We start from the raw sequence: 22,566 nt of genomic DNA on the forward strand, positions 1-22,566 counted from the left end.
GTTTGGCTAATTTGTAACGAAGGATTGCCCAGCCTTCAGACGGCAAAGGTGCTTTATAAAGAACTAGTTTGGGTTCACCGTGAAAACTTTATTATTTACGTTATAATTTTCAAACAAATGGTCCGATATTTTAATATAACTGCACTCAAAATAAATGTATGAAGGTTTCGTTAAGCTGCAATCAAAAACTTACAAGACATTGGAAGAAAATGTTAGCACTAATTTTGTAGTCACTGAAAAAACAGGTGGACCTAACAGCAAAACAATGTTGTCTCGTGGCTGCTGCTGCCCTCAAAGCCACGTGCATTCATTGAGGCAAGCCAGCAGTCTAGCCTTGCAGCTATGTTTTTAATGGTCAGCCGATCTAATCACCTGCAAAAGCATGAGACACCGAAAGTCTTCCATATTGCTTGTCCCCTCAGATTCTCAATAAAACTGCTCATATGAAAGTTCAATTTCTATATGCATTGGCAGTGCGTAACTCGTCTTACGTGAATGTGTTTAGAAGCTAACCCATTGACTTCATCTTCGTTTTTTTTTTCTTGCAGGTAAGCATGTTTCTTCGTACGTGCAAGCCCCAGTTCTGACCTCCTTTGGTGAGTTTCACCCATTATCATGCAGATACGACAAAAAGTCCTCGTGTCTTTACACCTATATTAGGCTAAACATTTTTTTTCACCTGCGATGATGTAGAAAATCGGCTTACCCGCAGTCAAAACAGTGGCGTTAAAAAACATGAAACCTAGGCGTGTTTGTGCAGGTCAATGACCACTAGTTCTCACCAGATTGTTTTTAGGCGCTTTAGATTGACCAAGAAAATGTATCAAATAAACTGTAAACCAAGAAGGATGGCTTAAGTAAGAACTCTGGCATCTCAAATATGCTCGCTCTCCACACATTATGTTATCACTTGGCTAATCACCTACAAGACTTTAGTCTGAGCCTAAATTATTACTCGTGCCTTTGTTTATCGCCAGGAATGTGAGAAATTAAGTGTACCCTGCTTCGATGCTACAAACAAACAAGTAAGATGCACGTGTAATAAACCTACGTAAGCATAAATTTTTTATATTAGCGTCTATAATAAAGCAAAAAAAAATATTTAGAGGACCCCTTAAAGCCAAATTTTTATTTGGGTATTATACACTTGGATTGGCAGTTTTCAGTTAGCTTCATCTCCTTCAATAGTTTCTCATAATTTTAGGTGGTCACTTTGAAAACACGCCAAACATATCCATAATTAAACACGCTAGTGTAAATGTGTTTAGAAGCTAACCCATTGACTTCATCTTCGTTTTTTTTTTTCTTGCAGGTAAGCATGTTTCTTCGTACGTGCAAGCCCCAGTTCTGACCTCCTTTGGTGAGTTTCACCCATTATCATGCAGATACGACAAAAAGTCCTCGTGTCTTTACACCTATATTAGGCTAAACATTTTTTTTCACCTGCGATGATGTAGAAAATCGGCTTACCCGCAGTCAAAACAGTGGCGTTAAAAAACATGAAACCTAGGCGTGTTTGTGCAGGTCAATGACCACTAGTTCTCACCAGATTGTTTTTAAGCGCTTTAGATTGACCAAGAAAATGTATCAAATAAACTGTAAACCAAGAAGGATGGCTTAAGTAAGAACTCTGGCATCTCAAATATGCTCGCTCTCCACACATTATGTTATCACTTGGCTAATCACCTACAAGACTTTAGTCTGAGCCTAAATTATTACTCGTGCCTTTGTTTATCGCCAGGAATGTGAGAAATTAAGTGTACCCTGCTTCGATGCTACAAACAAACAAGTAAGATGCACGTGTAATAAACCTACGTAAGCATAAATTTTTTATATTAGCGTCTATAATAAAGCAAAAACAATATTTAGAGGACCCCTGAAAGCCAAATTTTTATTTGGGTATTATACACTTGGATTGGCAGTTTTCAGTTAGCTTCATCTCCTTCAATAGTTTCTCATAATTTTAGGTGGTCACTTTGAAAACACGCCAAACATATCCATAATTAAACACGCTAGTGTAAATTATACGATGTGTTAGAGTATTTATGATTCAATTTCAGGAGTATCAGACATAAAGCTGCAATTAAAGTGCAAACGTTGGAAACAATAATTTTGCTGTTTTAATGTTTGTTAAGGGACGTGCAGTAATATTGTTCCTTTTCTAACACCAGCAAGTCTTTCCATCACCACAGATGACGTCACATTACTCCATTGCCGTTTCACAGGACTGCTTTTAGCAACACCTGTCATATTTACTAGATTTTTAACGTGACGACGATTGTTACATGAGGGCTGACTTCTCATTAGATCCACCAAAAACAATGAATTTGGATATTTCTTTTTAGGTGCGAGGGTCGACTTTAGGTAACAAAAATCTGGGAAAAAAACCTCATTCCACTCGTTTAAGTATGGTATCTAAAATTACCTCTAATAAAAGCTTGTCTCCTTTAGGAACACGTAAACGTACCACAGTCAGTAGAAGTAGAGTGTGACAAAAGGTTTTGTGGAAGAAATAAGATCGGTAAACGCAAGAACTTTAGCCACTGCATATGCCGGCTGGGTATATCCTCCTATAACACCACGCGAAATGGTGTTAAAGCGTTTATTCAATTATTTTTGTAGCTGTTGTGCCTGGCAGAAGATTCTGCTGAATGAAAAAGTGCTCTATTCCTGTCTTCGAACAAGAAATTCGAAGCAGGCTTGCATAACACTAATCAACGTGGGCTCTCATGTCGGAAAAGGAAGAATCCCAGACGACAATTTCCCTTGCTTATCCGGGTCGAGCTCTAAATTGTCTGAAAGAGAGCTACGTATAAGTTTTCCAAAGTAGTGCTGAAATTTTTATCAGCCACAAGTCTACATTATCGTCAGTGATAGTCGTTTTCTCCATGGGATGTAATGTATTCGCCTTTCGCCGTTACGTGTGCAACGCCGTACATACGTGCGTTCGTACAAACACTCGTGTAAACGCTACACCGAATTTTGCTTCAAATCGTTCTTTCAGCACCCGCGTCGACGCCCGTTTAAGTCGGATCAATGCCGTGTGAACCGCTGCTGCTTCGCATCTCATCACATTTCGATTCGGGGAAATAGTCGGTCGGTCGGTCGGTCGGTCGGTCGGTCGGTCGGTCGGTCGGTCGGTCGGTCGGTCGGTCGGTCGGTCGGTCGGTCGGTCGGTCGGTCGGTCGGTCGGTCGGTCGGTCGGTCGGTCGGTTGGTCGGTCGGTCCTCAGAATCCTGGCGCAAACCACCACGGGGGATCGGCCATGAAACGGCCGTTGCCTTATTTGTGAGGTGGAGTTGTTTTACCGGCCAGATTATTTAGATAACGATGTTTAAACAAAGAACCAATTAGTAAACGATAGATTAAATATAGAATAAATAGAGGTAATAGAAAGAACGAACAAGCTAATATGGTTTGAAATGTCCATCATTGTTTTCTTAAACTCTTTCTCACTTTTTTTTCTGTTTTTCGCGTGAGCCGATGCGCTGTCCTTTTTAAGACGCAATTGTGAACTCGAAAATTGTCTATTTTAGTGTGTTTTGTTTTAAGTTTATACCAATATTATTCGTTGTTGTGGAACATCGGCTACCCGCTCATATACAGGTGAGGGTGTCTGCACGTCAAATTCTTTCTATAAATTACACGATCAAATTTTGACACAAGACATTGTATGTTGTTGTTATAAACAGCACCCTATAAGCATTGAGAAACTTGGACGGCATAGCAAATCTTCATTTTTATTTCTCTTTTGTCTTCAGTGAACAATGGTCAACAATGGTAATATCCCTCAATGAAGCACATAAATTGTATTCCAGAGGCACTCCATCAAATTATGGCGCTATTGAATGCTGGAACATCTGGTTAAAGAAAAAATTACAATCCTATACATTTTACAAAAAAAACAGCGACAGTGGTGATGACGAGCAGCTGCTTCTCTAAGCCGTCTCTCTTCTCGGTGATGCTCAAACAGGCAATAAAAATTAGGAGACCCTTAAGGTTCGCCGTTAAATGTTCAACGTGATAGCGATATTCTGTCTCTAGTGCGTACTTCAAACGCTTAGTGCACGAAATCTTTCTGAGTTCTCTGTACACCCACTATGTGGCCTCTAGGGAATAAGTGTGGTAACGTGTTGGCCTTTTGTAGAGGGTGACAGGCTTTAAAACTATGAAGTCCTCATGATATTCACATGTTCTGACGTCCAATTGCAATGCACGCTTGTGCAACTCAACATTACTGCAATATTTCATGTTGTTTTGTAAAGCATGTATACTGAAGGCGTGTGTTTGTAAAACATGAAAGTTTCTTTCACTGCATTTCACAGCAGAAGTTAGATTCACTGTATGCTCAAGCCGGCGCATGTCTGACTGGTAGAACACCCACCTGCCACACGAAGTAGAGTTACTGTATACGTTACGTTTAGGTAGAAGAGTTGCGCATAGGTCCACAATCTTGCCCACAAGGACGTTCATGTCACGCAGAAAAGCCGCCCCTTCCTAATGTAGGAGCCGACGCAGTCCAGCGGCTCCGCGCGTTTTCTCGCTCGTTCATTACCCGTCGCTGGCGCAATGACTTTCGCTTCGAAGAAAAAAAGAAAACTCGAATGAATAATGGTCCCGAATATTACTGATGCTATAGCTTGTTCGATGGCAGTCATCATAGGATGATATTTTTGCTTTAAATAGGAAACAAGAAAACCTTGGCTTAATTTGTCGAGAATTGTGTAAACGATCCGCGACAATCTCAGTTCCACAAATCGCTTGTCTCATGGTTTTTTTCGCCACTTTAAACTATTAAGCAGGTGGCTCGATAAAACAATCGCCAGAACTATTCCTTCATGTTTTACAAATAACGCAAGCAAACGAAAATTTTCCGCATACTTATATGTTCCAGTAAACTCCGGTCATCGTGGCAACTACACAGCACTGAGTCACGGCGCTGTGCCACACAAACACCTCTAACCCTGATGATCACTCAAACGGACAACACAATTGTGCTGTCCGTTTTTAGTGAACATTTTTAGTGTGCATTTTAGTGATTGTGATAGTGTTTTAGTGATTAAGATACAACCATAACACCAACGAAGAAGTACTTCCACACTTAGCGAGATCGCCTCCCCGGGCCGCAGCGTTAGTGGTGGCGCCAGTGGCACGGCGGTTGTTTGCATCCACGCAGCCGTAAGGTTGGCTTTCCATAAAATGGGTGTCTTCGGTGCACGTGAACGTGCTTGGCGAATTGGGGCGCGATCGGTGATTTATGCAAGTGGCGCAACTCCGCTACCAAAGGGTAGCATATACAGTAATTCTAGCACAAATGACACGGGCTTAATCCCCTACTCAGACTCAAAATTTTATTCTTTATTTTATTTGCATATATTTCGATTTTTGTTCACGCCCATCATGATGACTTTTTGCTGAAAACCAAAGACGACGACGCCAGGATTTCCTGCAAAACGAGCTGTTTAATACGATCACGTTAACATGAGAGGCCTTGCTATTGCTATTCAGGTGCGCTTCAGTGACAATAGCTTTTTTTTTGCATATTGTCTCCTCGTTGTCGAGTTCACTCAAAACTGGAACAAAAATTGAGACAAGGATCAGTAACGTAGCTTTTTGGGCAAGTACGTTTATATTAGTAGGAGAAAGAAACCAGCTGAAAACCACACGAAGACAGCGAAGAAGAACAACCACACAGGACAAGTTCTGGCCTTATAACTGAATGTTTCATGAATCACACACACCCTCAACCCATCCCCGACAGCGCTCGTCCTGCGTGGTTGTTCTCCATCGCTGTCTTCGTGTGGTGTTTCGCTGGTTTTTTTTTTCTTTCTATTAGTAGAAAAAGGTGCTTTTAATGTAATAGTTCTTTTTTTGCATATTCCTTTGGTTATTGTTGCTTATACTACTCACTATTACTTCGCAGGGAACAAATAACGTCTTCTCCTCTTAAGAAGCTAATATGCACATTTCAGACTGTTCCGGAAGCTCTCAAACTTGCGCATGTGCTATATTACGCTACACGGGAACGCAATTTTACCAGATTATATATGCTATCACCGGTCAATTCTCTTTGTATTCGCTACACGATACAAGGCATATTCTGACTGACATGCATCTATCTATCTATCTATCTATCTATCTATCTATCTATCTATCTATCTATCTATCTATCTATCTATCTATCTATCTATCTATCTACACGCTTACGTTTGGTTGCTCTCGTGGTCACTCCCTTACCTTGGCGTCAACCAAAATTAGCATGACAGGGTAAGATGGTTTGACGAATATGACGCGCTGGTCATGACATAAGTAATGTCACAATCCCGTCGCGTACGTCGTCAAACACTTCCCACCAGACAGTGGAACACACATACGGGCTTGTATGTGCCGCTGGTATGCGGGAATGGGCCACGGTTGATTGACCCTTAGTATCTATGGTCAGTCAAGTAATTTCAATCAGGTATCTTAATCAGGGTCAATCAGGGTCAATCAGGGTCAACCAAGTATCTCAATCAGGGTCAATCAAGTATCTTAGTAATTTTAATGCGCGAGCGTTAGGAACTACCAGACATCGGTGGCGTTGACCCGACAAATGCAAAGAATAAATCTCAGGGTACCAGCTAGAATCGAGCCCAAGCATTCCGCGCGGCAATGAAGCATTTCACCGCGCGCATAGCTACGCCAGGCCTCGGAACTACTTTTCAAATAGACGCTACTCTTGGTGAAACGTCACTAGAGGTTGCAGTGCTGCCTACTCAATTTTATAAATATTACATAGGTACTCCTTTGGTACAACCGCCACGTCGGGTTAAAGTCAATTGGGGTTAGTTCCCATGCGCTGAGGTTAATTTATGTAGCAGTGTCCAGGGCCAGCATCCTCACGAGCATCAGCGCTTCATATCAGCTTATGGTGTTGCTAATACGTATGTTCCAGTTGGCATCGTTGCCCAAGTTCAAACAACTGGCTATATGAACATCTGCAACTCTTCATTATATGTCTCTGCGTGCAACATTTGTACATAAATTTAGCGTCATTCCATGACCCATCGCTTAATAAAAAAATTGCAACACGGTCAACTTCCCACCACATATTTCGCATGACCTTGATTCCCAACTACGTGGGATCTGCCGAATTTTTCGTACACTGAAGGCGCGTTCACATTGAGCATTCCGGCTGCCAAAAGTGCGTCGAATCTGATTCGGCGGAGCCCATCCGCTGAAAGGGTCCTCGCCGCGCCGATCGCACTCGGACCAATTTTTGCGGCCTCTGCCGCCAAATCAGTCGCCGCGAGCGCTAGTGGCCAAGCCCTACTCACAAAAATAGTGGCCAAGCCCTCCTCAGTTGTCATGCCGCAGTGCACGTAACTTGATGATGTAACCAACAGGATTTTAAACCACTCTGTGCCTACTTCCCGTCCCTATATTGTGGAAGAGGTAACCTAGCTTGTCACTGGCGTTACCGAGCTTGTTGCGTTCTTGCAGAGCAAGACGTCCTAACCAACGCCACTGGCGTCGGCAGTTTTTGAAATGCGAAGCATTTCTTAGCAAACTTCGGTGACTTTGAGCTTATCTATCTATCTATCTATCTATCTATCTATCTATCTATCTATCTATCTATCTATCTATCTATCTATCTATCTATCTATCTATCTATCTATCTATCTAGCCACCTACAGCTTTTAGCTCTCCTGGCCGTTTCGATAATGGTATCGACACCAAACTTGGTACGGCATAACATGACTGTATGAAAAACATATTTAATTGGTCATAACATGAAAACCTTGATATATGTGTCATGAATTAATGATTTTCTTTTCATGCTCCTGCAGCTCTTGCGGTGTTTCGTTCACATGGCATGTTGCAGATCTGGTATGGTAAGACATTATTCCATTGCGAACACAAATGACGGACCCTAACATGAAAATCGTGACATGCGTGCCATGTAACAACACGACTACATGCCACGCTCATGTTGCGCTCACGGCCGTTTCGCTAGGTTCACATGTGCCAAATTGGTATTACGTGACGTCAATGAATGACGAAGGTATGTGACTGGCGCGAGCATGATAATCATGAGATGCGTGCTATGGGAGAGCATGACTACATACCACAGTCAAGGTGCCAATACATTGCGACGTGACGCTGTGCGCGTGCTCTCCGGCATTCATTTCGTCACGTCATGCTGGCGTTGCCACGCCAGGCACCGATCATGCCATATACTCGCATTGCTGTGTTGCATATACTCGTATTGCTGCGTTGCTTTGACGCTTGCGCGTTTCATCGCGTCCTGCGTCCTTCAGTCACGAAAGCAGGGAGATGAGTGTTGTCTGGGTAACGCATCAGCCCGAAATGCAGCATGTCGCATTTCGCACGGGTTGCCGTCGGGCCGTGCTAACGGACGCTGGTCGCGCCTGATGTCAGAGTATAGAGTGCTCGCATTTTGCTAACGTAGCGTCCTGTGCCCAGCGTCCGAGTGCGTCAACGCTACATCGGAGTACATTGGGCCCTTCATGATGCGCTTGTGGCCGTTTTTCTAGCTCCACATATAACAAATGTGGTGTTACGTGAGGTCAGTGGATGACGAAATTTATGACTGGTGCAAACATGATAATTCTAACACGCGTGTCTTGTAAGAACAGGACAACATACCACGCTCATAGCGTGCTCGCGGCCGTTTCGACAGCACCACACATACTAAATTTGGTATCACGTGACGTGAATAGATTACGAAGGTAAATGACACATCCGAGCATGATAATCAAGACACAAAATTCATGTGCGGCGTCATTTACCTCCACCTGATAACGTTGGGTTGATTTTAAAGTGACATATCAACATTTATCATTCGTGCTTCGCCTGTAATCGATTACCACTGTACGTGGGATCTCCCAATATTTTTCTGCTCTTCATGCATTACGTGACAGATACTTGCCGGCAAAGTAATCAGTACTGCTTCTTCTTGCTTCCTCCGTACGAAAATCATCGAATACTGGACCACCGAAGAGCCTAGTGGCATTTGCAAGCCACGACAGGAACTGGGTGACAGCACATTCATGTCACGTTTGCCCCGTGGTAGATGGTATAGCCGGTGGCATGGGCGCGTCCCGTTTGAACGATGCTGCGTTTCGGCGGCAGGACAATTTCGTTCACTGTAGAAAGTGTATGCTTGAGTGTGAACTAGGGATGAGATTATCTTACGGTGCTCGAAAACAGAAAAAAGTTTTGTGCAGCTTGCTCTAATGTCGCTAGACTGGAACCAACAGCACAGCTATTGTTCGACCTAGCTGCTTTTGTTAAATGCGAAGCATTTCTTAGCGAACTTCTGCGAATTGCCGCGTATGTATCTATCTATCTGTCTATCTATCTATCTATCTATCTATCTATCTATCTATCTACCTGTCTATCTATCTATCTATTTTTATCTATCTATCTGTTATCTATCTATCTATCTAGCCGCCTACGACTTTTAGCTCTCCTGGCCGTTTCGATGATAGTATCGACGCCAAACTTGGTATGGTGTAACATGACTTCATGAAGAACATATTTGACTAGTTTTAACATGAAAATCATGACATGTATGTCATGAATGTCATGATTTATATTTCATGGTCGTGCAGCTCTTGCGGTGGTTTCGTTCAGATGGCATGTTGCAAAACTGGTACGGTATGACATAACTGAATGGCGAACACAAGTGACAGACTCTAACATGAAAAGCATGACATGCTTGTCATGTAACTACATGACCACATATCACACTCATGATGCGCCCGCGGCCGTTTCGCTAGCTTCACTTATAGCAAATTTGGTATTACGGGACGTTAATGGATGACGAAGCTGTAATACTGGTGCAAACATGATAAACGTGAGATGCGTGTCATGTAACAACATGACTACATGCCACACTCATGATGCGCTCTCGGCCGTTTCGCTAGCTTCATATATGCCAAATTTGGTATTACGTGACGCCAATGAATGATGAAGGTATGTGACTGGTGCAAACATAACAATCATAATATGTTTGTCATGTCAGATCATGACTACATGCCACAGTCAAGGCGCCATTACAATTTGACGTGACGCGTTGCGCGTGCTCGCCGGCATTCATTTCATCGCGTCACGCCGGCGTTGCCACGCTAGGCGCCGGTCCTCCGATATACTCGCTAGGCACGCGCCGCGCTGCGTTGCCTTGACGGATGCGCGTTTCAGCGCATCCGCCGTGCCTTTGTCATGAAGAGAGGGCTGCTGCTGCTGAAAAACATTTATTTACAGATGTTATTTACAGGGAGGGTGGGAACGGTCCTTAAGGGGCCGCCCCGCACAAACACTAGGTGAGCTCCCTCTTACGGGAGCCCATTGGCGTTGGCCGCGGCCCGGGCACGCTCGACCAGGGCCCGTTGGGCCGTCAGGTCAGAGCAGCCGAGCAGGGCTGCCTCCCAGTCCTCCCGCGAAGGGTTGAGTAGTGGGGTAAGGTTTTGGGTTTTTCGGCATGCCCACACCATGTGGAAAATGTCAGAGGCATTTTCCTCACAATGCGGGCACTTCCCCGTGCAAGCGGGGTCACAGTGTTTTATGATTGCCGGGCACAATAGTGTTTTAGTATAAAGGCGAAGGAGCATTCGCTCCTCCACCTTCGTGAGGCCCTTACAGGGTTTCGGATAGACGTTATGGCCGGATTGATAAAATTGTGTGACCTCCTTAAAGGTGTAGGCAGGATTGGGTTCGAGTTCCGGATCGGTAGGGGACGAGGATGGTGCCCGGAGAGTGAGCGCGCGGGCGGCGGCATCGGCCGTCTCAGTACCATCGAGGCCCGTGTGAGCCGGAGCCCATATGATCGTTCGGTGCGCGGGGGCACGTAGGTAGCTGCAGTTCTGCAAAACTTTATAAGCATGGTACGGTATGTATCCCTCTTCAATATTGCGACAGACACCCCTTGAGTCGGTGATGATGACCCTCGAGTCCTGATCTGCGGCGGCTAGTGCGATGGCGTTCTCCTCCGCGTGCGTAATGTTATGTGCACGGAATGCGAGTCCGTTTACAACGGTGTTTTGGTGGACGACCGCAGCCGTGTACCAACCACCGTGGTGCGGGCTGGAGGCATCCACGTAGAATACTCCGAATTTGTGGCCGTAGTGTCGAGCCAAGGCTTCCGCCTTCGCGAGGCGTCGGCCACTGTAGTCGTCTCGGATCATGTTAGCCGGAAGAGGGCGCACGTGCAAGGAGTATCGCCAAACTTCTGGATTCCGTACACGCTCTTCCGTGTGTATTGAATGATTGATGTGTAGCCGGGCAAAGAGGCGGCGACCCGACAGTGTTTTAGAGAGTCTAGTATATTGGTTTGTCGAGTGCACCTCTCTCAGCTCCTTGAAGGTGTTCACCATTCCCAAGCGCAAAAGGCGCTGGTTAGAGGTGCTGACAGGAAGGTCGAGGGCGTGCTTGTAGATTTTGCGGAGGATGACTTCGAGTGCATTCTCGTCGGATTTGCGTAGGTGGAGGTATGGAGCCGAGTACAGGACTCGGCTGGTTACGAATGCATGCGCCAGCCGCAAGGCATCTTTGCATCGTAACCCCCCGCGCTTGTTGGAAACCCGGCGGACCATCCGGCCCACCTGGTCCCCCACCTTACGCAATTTGGCCAATGTTGTGTCTGCACTACGATTTTTGTGTATAAAAAGCCCCAGTACTCTAATCTCATCGCGTTCGGGTATTGGTCCGCTGTCAAGGGAGAGGTCGATTTTTGTGGTGCACTTTGGTGAGGGGCGTATGTGCACGAATTCCGATTTGGACGGGGAGCACTGAAGGCCGCAGCGACGGGCATAGTCATCCACGATGTCCGCCGCTTGCTGCAGGCTTGCCTCCATGTCTCCTGCCGAGCCGTGTGACGCCCATATGGTGATGTCGTCGGCGTACAGCGCGTGCTGTATGCCTTCGACTTTCGCCAGCTTACCGGGGAGTCTCATCATTGCCACATTGAATAGGAGGGGCGAGAGGACCGCTCCCTGCGGAGTCCTTCTCGTGCCTAATCGGTAAGGGCCGTGTTCAATGTCCTGAATCCGAATGTATGATTGTCGGTCAGTGAGAAATTGTTTATTATAGTTGAAAGTGTTTTGACCGCAATCCACCTGTGAGAGATGTGTTAGAATAGTTTCGTAGGTCACGTTATCAAAGGCCCCCTTCAGATCCAAAGCGAGCACAACTGTGTCATTCAGGGGATACTCGACTGGATCGAGGATCTCATGGTCGAGCTGAAGCAAGACATCTTGCGCGGACCGGTGTGGGCGGAACCCGAACATGGTGTCTGCAAATGCATTTTTGGTCTCCAGAAACGCGGACAACCTGTCGCGCACCATCGTCTCCATTAATTTTCCCACGCAAGAAGTAAGAGAGATGGGGCGGAGGTTGTCCGTGTTAATGGCTTTGCCCGCTTTGGGTATGAAGGTGACCAGGGCGGTCTTCCACTCAATTGGTAGGCTTGTTTTCCCGATCCAAATGGAATTGATGTAGGCAAGGAGCATGGTGTAGGCCTAGTCAGGAAGATTGGCAAGTAATTTCATGGTAATTTTATCCCTTCCCCGCGCCGTTCCTCGCCTCATTTTTGCTAGGGCTGCCTTCAGGTTGTGTAACTGGAACAGTTGATCCAGCTCCGCGTTCTCGGTACCTGCATACGAGTACGCCGGCCCTCGGGAGTCCTGCTGTGTGCATAGATATTGGTCTCGGAGTTTACATGCCAATTTGGCTGTGTCTCCGTTGAAGCTGTGAAATGCTCGTTGCAGATGCTTTTGTGTCTCTGTTCGAGTTTGGGTCGGATCAATCAAGGCGCGGAAGAGGCGCCAGGTACTCCGGCTGGAGATTTGTCGAGCGGCCGCGTTGCAACGGTCCACCCAAATAGAGTCAGCGAGCTGGGCCGCGTACTCTGCTGCTCGCTGGGTGAGCTCAGCGATGCGAATTTTGAGCTTTCGGTTGTGTTTTTGCCGGCGCCATCGGCGGACGAGGCTGCGCCGGGCCTCCCAGAGGTGAAGGAGATGGTTATCCACCACTGGAGTCGCCTCGGAGAGTTTAATTTGTGTTTCTGTGGAGCGTAATGAGGAAACCAGTTGCTGGGACCAAGCATAGTATCCTTGCTCCTCAATGGGTGTCGAATTGGCGTATATTTGCCGAAACTTCGTGTAATCGGGTAATTTTGCCTCTCCGTAGGGTCTTGCCAAAGGATAGGTGCGAACGGTGGTGTTGAGTATGCAGTGGTCGCTGCCGAGGGTCTCTTCAGTGTTGACCCAATCCGCATACTGGATGTTTTTTGTGAGGGTAAAGTCCGGACATGTGTCCCGGGTCACGAAGTTACCCACGCGAGTTGGATAGGCAGGGTCGGTTTGAAGAGTTAGGCCCAGCGTGGACATAAGTTCCGCCAATTTACGTCCACGTTTCTCTTCACGTGCATACCCCCAGAGTGTGCTGGGGGCACTAAAATCACCCACGATCACCACAGGGTCCCTGCCTGCAGCCTTTAAGGCGCGTCTAAAAAGGTCTGCGAATGTAATGTTGCTTAGTTTTGGTGAGCAATAAATGTTTAGCACGTGCAGTGGCGGGTCCTGTTTACGCAGCGGAAGGAGTGTCACCATCACGTACGAAAAAGCTGGCTTAAGGTCGAGATCAACTAGGTTGGCCGTATAATTTTTGTGCACGCAGATACAAGATAAAGGGTCCTGCTGAAACGTAGTATAGTTTGTGAGTGTGGCAGCACTCCCTGGCTCCTGGAGGGCTACCACAGCAGGAAGGTTTTGAAATGCTGCGAGAAAAAGCCGGAGGTTGGCGCGCTTAGTGTGAGCCTTAAAGCCCCGACAATTCCACTGGGTGATTTGAATGGGAGTGGCCGTATTAGATATGAAAAGAGGGAGACGCAGTGTTGTCTGGGTAATGCATCACCGCAAAATGCAGCGTGTCGGATTTCGCGCCGGTTGCCGTCGGGCCGCGCCGACGGACGCTGGTCGCGCTTCGCGTCAGACTATATAGAGTGCTCAAGTTTTGCTAACGTAGCGTCGCTGTGCCCAGCGAGCGCGCGCGTCAGCGCTACATTAGAGTATAGTGAGCCTTTCATGATGCGCTTGCGGCCGTTTGTGGCTACCAAATTACTGATAAAAATACCAAATTTGTGGTTACGTGACGTCAACGAATGACGAAAGATATGACTGGTGCAAACATGACAATCCTGACACGCGTGTCATGTAAGAACATGACAACATACCACGCTCATAGCGTGCTCGTGGCCATTTCCCTAGCTCCACATATACTAAATTTGGTATCACGAGACGTGAATAGATGACGAAGGTAAACGACACGTTCAAACATGATAATCATGACACGGAAGTCATGTACGGCATCATTTACCTCCACCTCGTAACGTAGTGCTGATTTTAAAGTGACATATCAACATTTCTCATTTATGCTTCGCATGTCATTGATTCCCACTGTACGTTGGATCTGCCAATTGTTTTTTTTCACTATCAATTGCAAGCTTTTTCGAAAAACGCCAAGTTTTTGCAAGTGGTACTAAGTTTGGTGAGGCTTGGCTATTCTCGTCTTTTGGTCGGTTTCCAACACTGCACGCCTGTTTTGTGGTTTTGGCAGGAACATGCCAGTTAACTAGCTTATACGGGATGTTTATTTTGTGACATCACTAGCTGTTGCATTGTTTTTGGCGACAATACGTTCCGTCAGATGTTACGTGATGTTACGTTAAAATGGAGAGCTATACAATTTGGTAGGGATTCGTGATGCTGTTCAGCGTAAAGGACATGGGACAGGAGAAAAGAGCATCAGATACCACTTAAAAAAATAAAATGAAAAAAACTGCCAAAGAGTCTCTCTCTCTTTGTCTATGTATTTATATATATATATATATATATATATATATATATATATATATATATATATATATATATATATATATATATATATATATATATATATATATATACATATATATATATATATATATATATATATTTATATATATATATATATATTTATATATATTTATATATGAAAGTAGATGCGCTTTCACATAACAACTGTTTATTGTGCCGACGTTTCGACAGGAACCCCGACTTTTTGCCTTGAAAAAGACGGGGTTCCTGTCGAAACGTCGGCACAATAAACAGTTATGTGAAAGCGCATCTACTTTCATATATATATATATATATATATATATATATATATATATATATATATATATATATATATATATATATATATATATATATATATATATAAACATAATTTTGTGAACAAAAGTTATTCTTCCTCCGACAGTACAGCACATAAATCTGGGTGTAAAAAAGTCACACATGCTCAACATATTTTGAAGTCCTCCCTGCGGAATGCCTCGTAATCATACCCTGATATTGGTACGTAAGACACTGGTGAAGAAAAGGAGCAATAATCAATTTATAAGGGAGCAGATTTTCAAGAGGGTAGCAGTAATTTTCCCACAGCGATAAGACATGCTCATCAAATATCACGATCACGAAGGTACCTTCGTTTATTAGAAACTAACGACTGGCTTGCACATGAGCAGACTAAAAAATTGATAAGCTGCCAAATCACTTGCACGGAAATCCTTAAAAAGGGAAGTGATTTCTGAATGGAAAATTACAAATTCTTAAGCTACTGTGAGCACGACATAATTTTTTTTCAATGTGAGTGATCGTGTAAAACTTTCAACCTGGCCTGATGGGGTTTCCTTGTCTTTATTACATCAAAGCCACGACTGCCGCACAATGTTACCTTCTGAGTAATATCGAGAGCCGACACTACCGTATGCCCCGCCGCGGTGGTCTAGTGGCTAAGGTACTCGGCTGATGACCCGCAGGGCGCGGGTTCGAATCCCGGCTGCGGCGGCTGCATTTCCGATGGAGGCGGAAATGTTGTAGGCCCGTGTGCTCAGATTTGGGTGCACGTTAAAGAACCCCAGGTGGTCTAAATTTCCGGAGCCCTCCACTACGGCGTCTCTCATAATCATATAGTGGTTTTGGGACGTTAAACCCTACATATCAATCAACTACCGTAAAATGCCGGCCCCGCCGCGTTGGTCTAGTGGCTGAGGTACTCTGCTGCTGACCCGCAGATCGCGGGATCGAACCCTGGCTGCGGCGGCTGCATTTCCGATGGAGGCGGAAATGTTGTAGGCCCGTGTGCTCAGATTTGGGTGCACGTTAAAGAACCCCAGGTGGTCTAAATTTCCGGAGCCCTCCACTACGGCGTCTCTCATAATCATATAGTGGTTTTGGGACGTTAAACCCTACATATCAATCAACTACCGTAAAATGCCGGCCCCGCCGCGTTGGTCTAGTGGCTTAGGTACTCTGCTGCTGACCCGCAGATCGCGGGATCGAACCCTGGCTGCGGCGGCTGCATTTCCGATGGAGGCGGAAATGTTGTAGGCCCGTGTGCTCAGATTTGGGTGCACGTTAAAGAACCCCAGGTGGTCTAAATTTCCGGAGCCCTCCACTACGGCGTCTCTCATAATCATATAGTGGTTTTGGGACGTTAAACCCTACATATCAATCAACTACCGTAAAATGCCGGCCCCGCCGCGTTGGTCTAGTGGCTGAGGTACTCTGCTGCTGACCCGCAGATCGCGGGATCGAACCCTGGCTGCGGCGGCTGCATTTCCGATGGAGGCGGAAATGTTGTAGGCCCGTCTGCTCAGATTTGGGTGCACGTTAAAGAACCCCAGGTGGTCTAAATTTCTGGAGCCCTCCACTACGGCGTCTCTCATAATCATATAGTGGTTTTGGGACGTTAAACCCTACATATCAATCAACTACCGTAAAATGCCGGCCCCACCGCGTTGGTCTAGTGGCTGAGGTACTCTGCTGCTGACCCGCAGATCGCGGGATCGAACCCTGGCTGCGGCGGCTGCATTTCCGATGGAGGCGGAAATGTTGTAGGCCCGTCTGCTCAGATTTGGGTGCACGTTAAAGAACCCCAGGTGGTCTAAATTTCCGGAGCCCTCCACTACGGCGTCTCTTATAATCATATAGTGGTTTTGGGACGTTAAACCCTACATATCAATCAACTACCGTAAAATGCCGGCCCCGCCGCGTTGGTCTAGTGGCTGAGGTACTCTGCTGCTGACCCGCAGATCGCGGGATCGAACCCTGGCTGCGGCGGCTGCATTTCCGATGGAGGCGGAAATGTTGTAGGCCCGTCTGCTCAGATTTGGGTGCACGTTAAAGAACCCCAGGTGGTCTAAATTTCTGGAGCCCTCCACTACGGCGTCTCTCATAATCATATAGTGGTTTTGGGACGTTAAACCCTACATATCAATCAACTACCGTAAAATGCCGGCCCCGCCGCGTTGGTCTAGTGGCTGAGGTACTCTGCTGCTGACCCGCAGATCGCGGGATCGAACCCTGGTTGCGGCGGCTGCATTTCCGATGGAGACGGAAATGTTGTAGGCCCGTCTGCTCAGATTTGGGTGCACGTTAAAGAACCCCAGGTGGTCGAAATTTCCGGAGCCCTTCACTACGGCGTCTGTCATAATCATGTGGTAGTTTTGGGACGTTAAACCTCACATATCGATCAATCATTACCGTAAAATGCTGAGCAAGCGCCCCAACTCGAGAAAGTGCCCCCTAGTTTTTTTGGAGATCTGAAATAGGCTCCCAATAATTGCCAAAGACCAGTCCGGGACCAATCAAGCGCCCTCCTCTCAAATCTGCTCCAATTAAACTTCACCGTAAGGGGGGGGGGGGGGGTCTGTTCGGCATATTACAGTAGTTCAATAAGTCAATTCTGAGTTTTTAGTGATGAATAAGCTTTTATGTACATACGTTCAGGAACATACAGTGAACTGAATGGTAACTAAAAAAGAGGGAAAAAGCTGTAAGGGCCATATTGCTTCCCTCCGCGAACACTATCAAGCATACACAAAAAATTCAACCCTCACTCCACACTAGTGCTTAACTTCCTGGCGATTTTAAGCACAGCCCAAATGCACGATGTTCCCTTGTTATGCTGACTTGCTTAGTTTCATTTGTGCGAATTCGTGAGAATGTATTGAAGAAGTAACTCTGGAGCCGATCTAAATCCAATTTTATCTTTCGGGATTTCTTGGATGCAGATCCACTCACGAATTAGCGACAACTGTAGAGCGCGCTCATTTTGTGGGCTTCCCACTGTAAAGGTGAAACACTTCACGAAACTTCTTGAACACTCGTCTGGTTAACTTCCCTGCCTTTCTGTTTCTTGTTTTTGCTCTTTCTTTGCGACTTGGTAATATCCAGTAAAAACCTTTCCCGAGGAAGGCAGTTGCATATAAATTTGAGAAATAAGTTTGTTATACGTCATCAGTCTACTTGTCATGCACATTTTTTGCAGTTGATTATTATTCTTAATTGCCTGTTTTAGGCAGCTCTTCTTCTACAGGGTTACACTTCTTTCGTGTGTTTGAACTTTCAGTGTGCTAAGGCAGAACGAAGTCCGACTACAAGTAGTATATTTTAGTAATGTAATGGGGATCATATTATAAGAGATACTTCGCGATTATAAACGTATTTGTCTGCCACATCCAGGAGAGGCTTCCGGCACAAAAAAGACGGAAACCGGGGCATGTCCGTCGTCTTCCCACGACTTTCCGGATAAAACTAATATCTGTACAATGTAATGTTCTTTCAAAAGTATCAGGTTAGGCCATCACATCATCATGAAATCATATCTTAATTAGAACTGGTATATTGATATGGGAAGCAATATTTCCTGACAAACCCGCTGCTGTGGTCTATTGGCTAAGGCACTCGGCTGCTGACGCGCAGGTCACCGGATCGAATCCCGGCCGAGGCGGCCGCATTTTCAATGGAGGCGAAAATGCTTGCGGCTTGTGCGATTGGATTTAGGCGCACGTTCACGTTAAAGAACTCCAGATGGTCGACATTTTCGGAGCCTTCCACCATGGCCTCTCTCATAAAGAATATGAGAATTCTGTGATTTTAAGCCCCCACATCTATTATTTTGTGACATGCCAAAGAGTAAACTAAAGAACCTGTAAAAGACACAATGACAATAAAGCTTGATTATTATGCGAAACGTTACATAAAATAATTGTTCCTTTTTATGAAGACGTACCTCTTTTTTGTAGCTTTAGGCAGTATGGGTTTCGGTAATACTTTCAAAATTTGGTGCACTACATATGATTACAACTGCTCATTTTTGTTTTTGTTTTTGCATAAAATTTGCACTATAAACTGGTCACGCTTTTGCAGTATGACTGCGCAAACATTCCTGTTTCCCACTCAGTTCCTCATCTTTATTCCTTGCTTCATTACGTGTGCGAGGGAGATTGCTTCGTATTCAGTGCGGCTGTTGTCTAGTGCATATCTCTCACACGACCAAGAAAAACAAGTTGATAAATTTATAAAGAAAACTTTAACAACTAGTTGAATTATGCGAGCGGGAAGCTGCCGCCTTTAAACGTCTCTGTGGCCCTAGAGGATCATATTACGTACACATACCAATACAATTACAGTAAATTAAATGAACAAGTACAAATAGAAGGTCCAAGATTGTGTTACCGCTCTGTGCTAGTACAGACATCTCCGCGTTTCATTCCTAAACAACCCATGTGAAGACCACAGCCACTTATCTTTCGACCGCAGCCGTCCGCGTTTCGGTATGCATTTCGCATTTTCAGTGACCTGTAAAATGAGCCGAGCATTAATCTAGTGCGTAGGAAAAAGCAATGATATAAACAGGTTTAGTTTAATGCAGACGCGAGCGCACAGTCTAGGGGCGTGTCCTGTTTTAAAAAAAGGGTAAAGCTGTTAGACAGAGTGAGAATACTAAAAAGAATAAGTCAGTAAATTCTGTGGTTTCGAATGGAACAATTTCTTACAAAGCGAAACCCAAATTGTTGTTCACGGCAGTATAAGTTGTCGGCAACGGAAAATAAATTTGTTTTAGCTCATTTATAACATTCTCTCACCTCACTCCCCAGAGACGCATTCCCAACTATCTAATCACAGCTAAGCTTACTGCTTTGATGTTGGTGTTGCATATGTTCTAAAATTGTGGGGAATAATTGACAGTTGCGTATACTTATTCAATAAATTTTCCTTTGCGGAAGCAGAAGCTCGTCAAACAATCAAAGCGGCAGTGTTCTCGGCTTTGCAGCGTTTTCATCGAATTGTTTTCGAATACCTGTAGCTAACAAACGGTGTGTTAAGGGTCTTGATGGCGTCTTAAAGAACTGCCACACTCGGTTTGCCGTCATACGTGGGTGAAAACTGGGAATTCCAGCAACGCCATATACTGAGTTCAAGAAAGAAACAAGTAACCCGACTCCTTATTATAAACTGCCCCGCCCCCCTTCATTTTTCTCACCACGTCCTCCATGAAAGATGCAATGTTTTCGTTAACTTGGTTTATATACGAGATTAAAAAGTTTGCAAGTATAAAGTGGTAGCAGAAGGCACAGGACCAGTTTCATTGGTGGAACATGGGAGAAGCCTTTGCCCTGCTGCAGAGGCTGTAGTTAGGGTGATGGTGAGGATGATGTATAGCTAGTTCGATACTTCTAGTGTATTTCTGTAGTCAGCGTTAGATTGCGTCTAACGTTTGTGTATGTTATACTGACACAATTTAGACGTATTAAATGCGAAGCATTTCTTGATGAACTTCGGCGACGTTAAGCGTATCTATCTATGTATCTTTCTATCTATCTATCCATCTACCTAGCCGCTTACGTTTGCATGCTCGCGTGGTCACCCCCTTAACTTGGCGTGAACCAAAATTAGCATGGGACGAAAGCAAAGAATAAATTTCAGGGTCGCAGCTAAAATCGTACTCAAGAATTCTGCGTGGCAATGAAGCATTTCACCACAGAGCTACGCCAGGTCTCGGCACTACTTTTTAAATAGACACTTATCTTGGTGAAACGTCAATAGTGGTTGCAGTGCTGCCTACCCAATTTTATGAACATTACATACGTACTCCTTTCATACAGCCGTCACGTCGGGTTAACGTCAATTGTAGTTAGTCGCCATGCGCTGCAGTTGATTTGTGTCGTAGTGTCCAGTACCAGCATATTCGCGAGCATCAGTGCTTCATATCAGCTTTTGCTGTTGCTAATACGCATGTTCCAGTTGGCATCGTTGCGCAAGTGCAAAGAACTGGTTACGTAAACATCTGCGACTCTTCAACGTATATCTGAGCGCGCAACATTAGTACATATATTTCGCGTCATTTGATGAGGTGTCACTCAATAAGAAAAGTTGCAACATGGTCACCTTTCCTCCACATGCTTCGCATAACATTGATTCCCAGCTACGCGGGATCTGCCGAATTTATTTTTTTAGTTCATAAGCACTTCTAGTGCATACTTCTAGTGAAATGAACTTTCAATTGTGAACGGGTCATTTATGCAAATTATCTTTGATGTGAACAGCGATGACTGGGAGCGGATAGAGAGAAAAAAGAGAAAAAAGAAGGCAAGAATCTTATTTTTACATTTAGGTTGTAACTAGGACTCCAGTTTTTTCGAAGTTCTTTTAAATTTAGAGGGTGTTTTCGGAGTGAAATGTCGTGGCAGATATTGCTTATTTATCGTAGTTTATTTTTTATAAATCCCAAGCTCTCCTAAAGTCTAGAGTTTAGTTTAGCATCATGTCGATTATCACAATATTTCAGATAAAATAATGTCTGGACACGGGAACATAAGAATACACGAATTGTTTCGACAGGACAGAGCAGAAAGCGGGAGACAGAGCACACGAGACTCAGCGCTGTCTCGTGAGCGCTTCGTCCCATTGTCACGCTCTTCTGCCACAGTGTTCACGAACCAACTATCACACGTAAAAGTTAATTTACACGAAGTGAATTTGATCTGTCTGGGAGGTTTTTACGCCCAAATACTAGTATATAATACAACTGCGTTTGCACTTATTATAACCCTACTGTTTGTCGTAATAAACGAATGCGCGTACTTCACGAGATCTGTCTTATTTCAAGTTGTCTGGCGCACCCCTGTGTGGCTACGGGACCGTGTATGAGGTGTCTCATGTTCCCGGGGGTCTTATACAAACGTTGACGCCTCTCACTCTATGCGCGACAAGCCAATGTCAAACGTGCCGTGTGTGCGGTATGCGATGGTCCTTTGGCGTGAGGTAAAGCTAATATTAGCCAAATGGTGACGTATCGATGACCGCTAAAATTATGCTTTTTCCGGAAAAATATAGGATGTGGCCACATTCACCACTTAAATTGAATTTTATTGGACAACTTCGACTTGTCAAAAAAAAAACTACCTATTAGTGTTTATCGTACTTTTTTCAGATTCGTTCAACAACGTGAAGCTGTAGTTGTAGCCTACTTTAGAATGTGAAAAATTGGACTATAGGCATATTTTCTCACTCTTACTGAAACACCAAAATATTGACAAAATGACATGCAGCCTTGCTAGCAACTGTTAGATCTGTTTTTTTTTTTTTATTAAAAAACGTGAGAAAAGTTGTGTGAGCGCAACAAGCTACTTTTCAACCACTGAGCAATTAGCTTAGTTAGTTTTGTTAGTTGCGA

The 22,566-nt window shown here is 44.9% G+C and overlaps 1 protein-coding gene across 1 annotated transcript; it reads right to left on the bottom strand.

The window, feature by feature from the left end:
• Nucleotides 1-10,340: 10,340 nt before the first annotated feature.
• Nucleotides 10,341-11,189, bottom strand: LOC142786777 (uncharacterized). Its single transcript, XM_075884419.1, has one exon. It carries the CDS (start codon nt 11,187-11,189, stop codon nt 10,341-10,343), a length of 849 nt encoding a protein of 282 aa, XP_075740534.1.
• Between the last annotated feature and the right edge of the window lie 11,377 nt (nt 11,190-22,566).

Source organism: Rhipicephalus microplus, unplaced genomic scaffold, assembly GCF_043290135.1.
Source record: "Rhipicephalus microplus isolate Deutch F79 unplaced genomic scaffold, USDA_Rmic scaffold_32, whole genome shotgun sequence".
NCBI lineage: Eukaryota > Metazoa > Arthropoda > Arachnida > Ixodida > Ixodidae > Rhipicephalus > Rhipicephalus microplus.

Coding starts and splice junctions, on each gene's coding strand:
- LOC142786777 (XM_075884419.1), bottom strand. CDS start 11,189: ATGATCCGAGACGACTACAGTGGCCGACGCCTCGCGAAGGCGGAAGCC.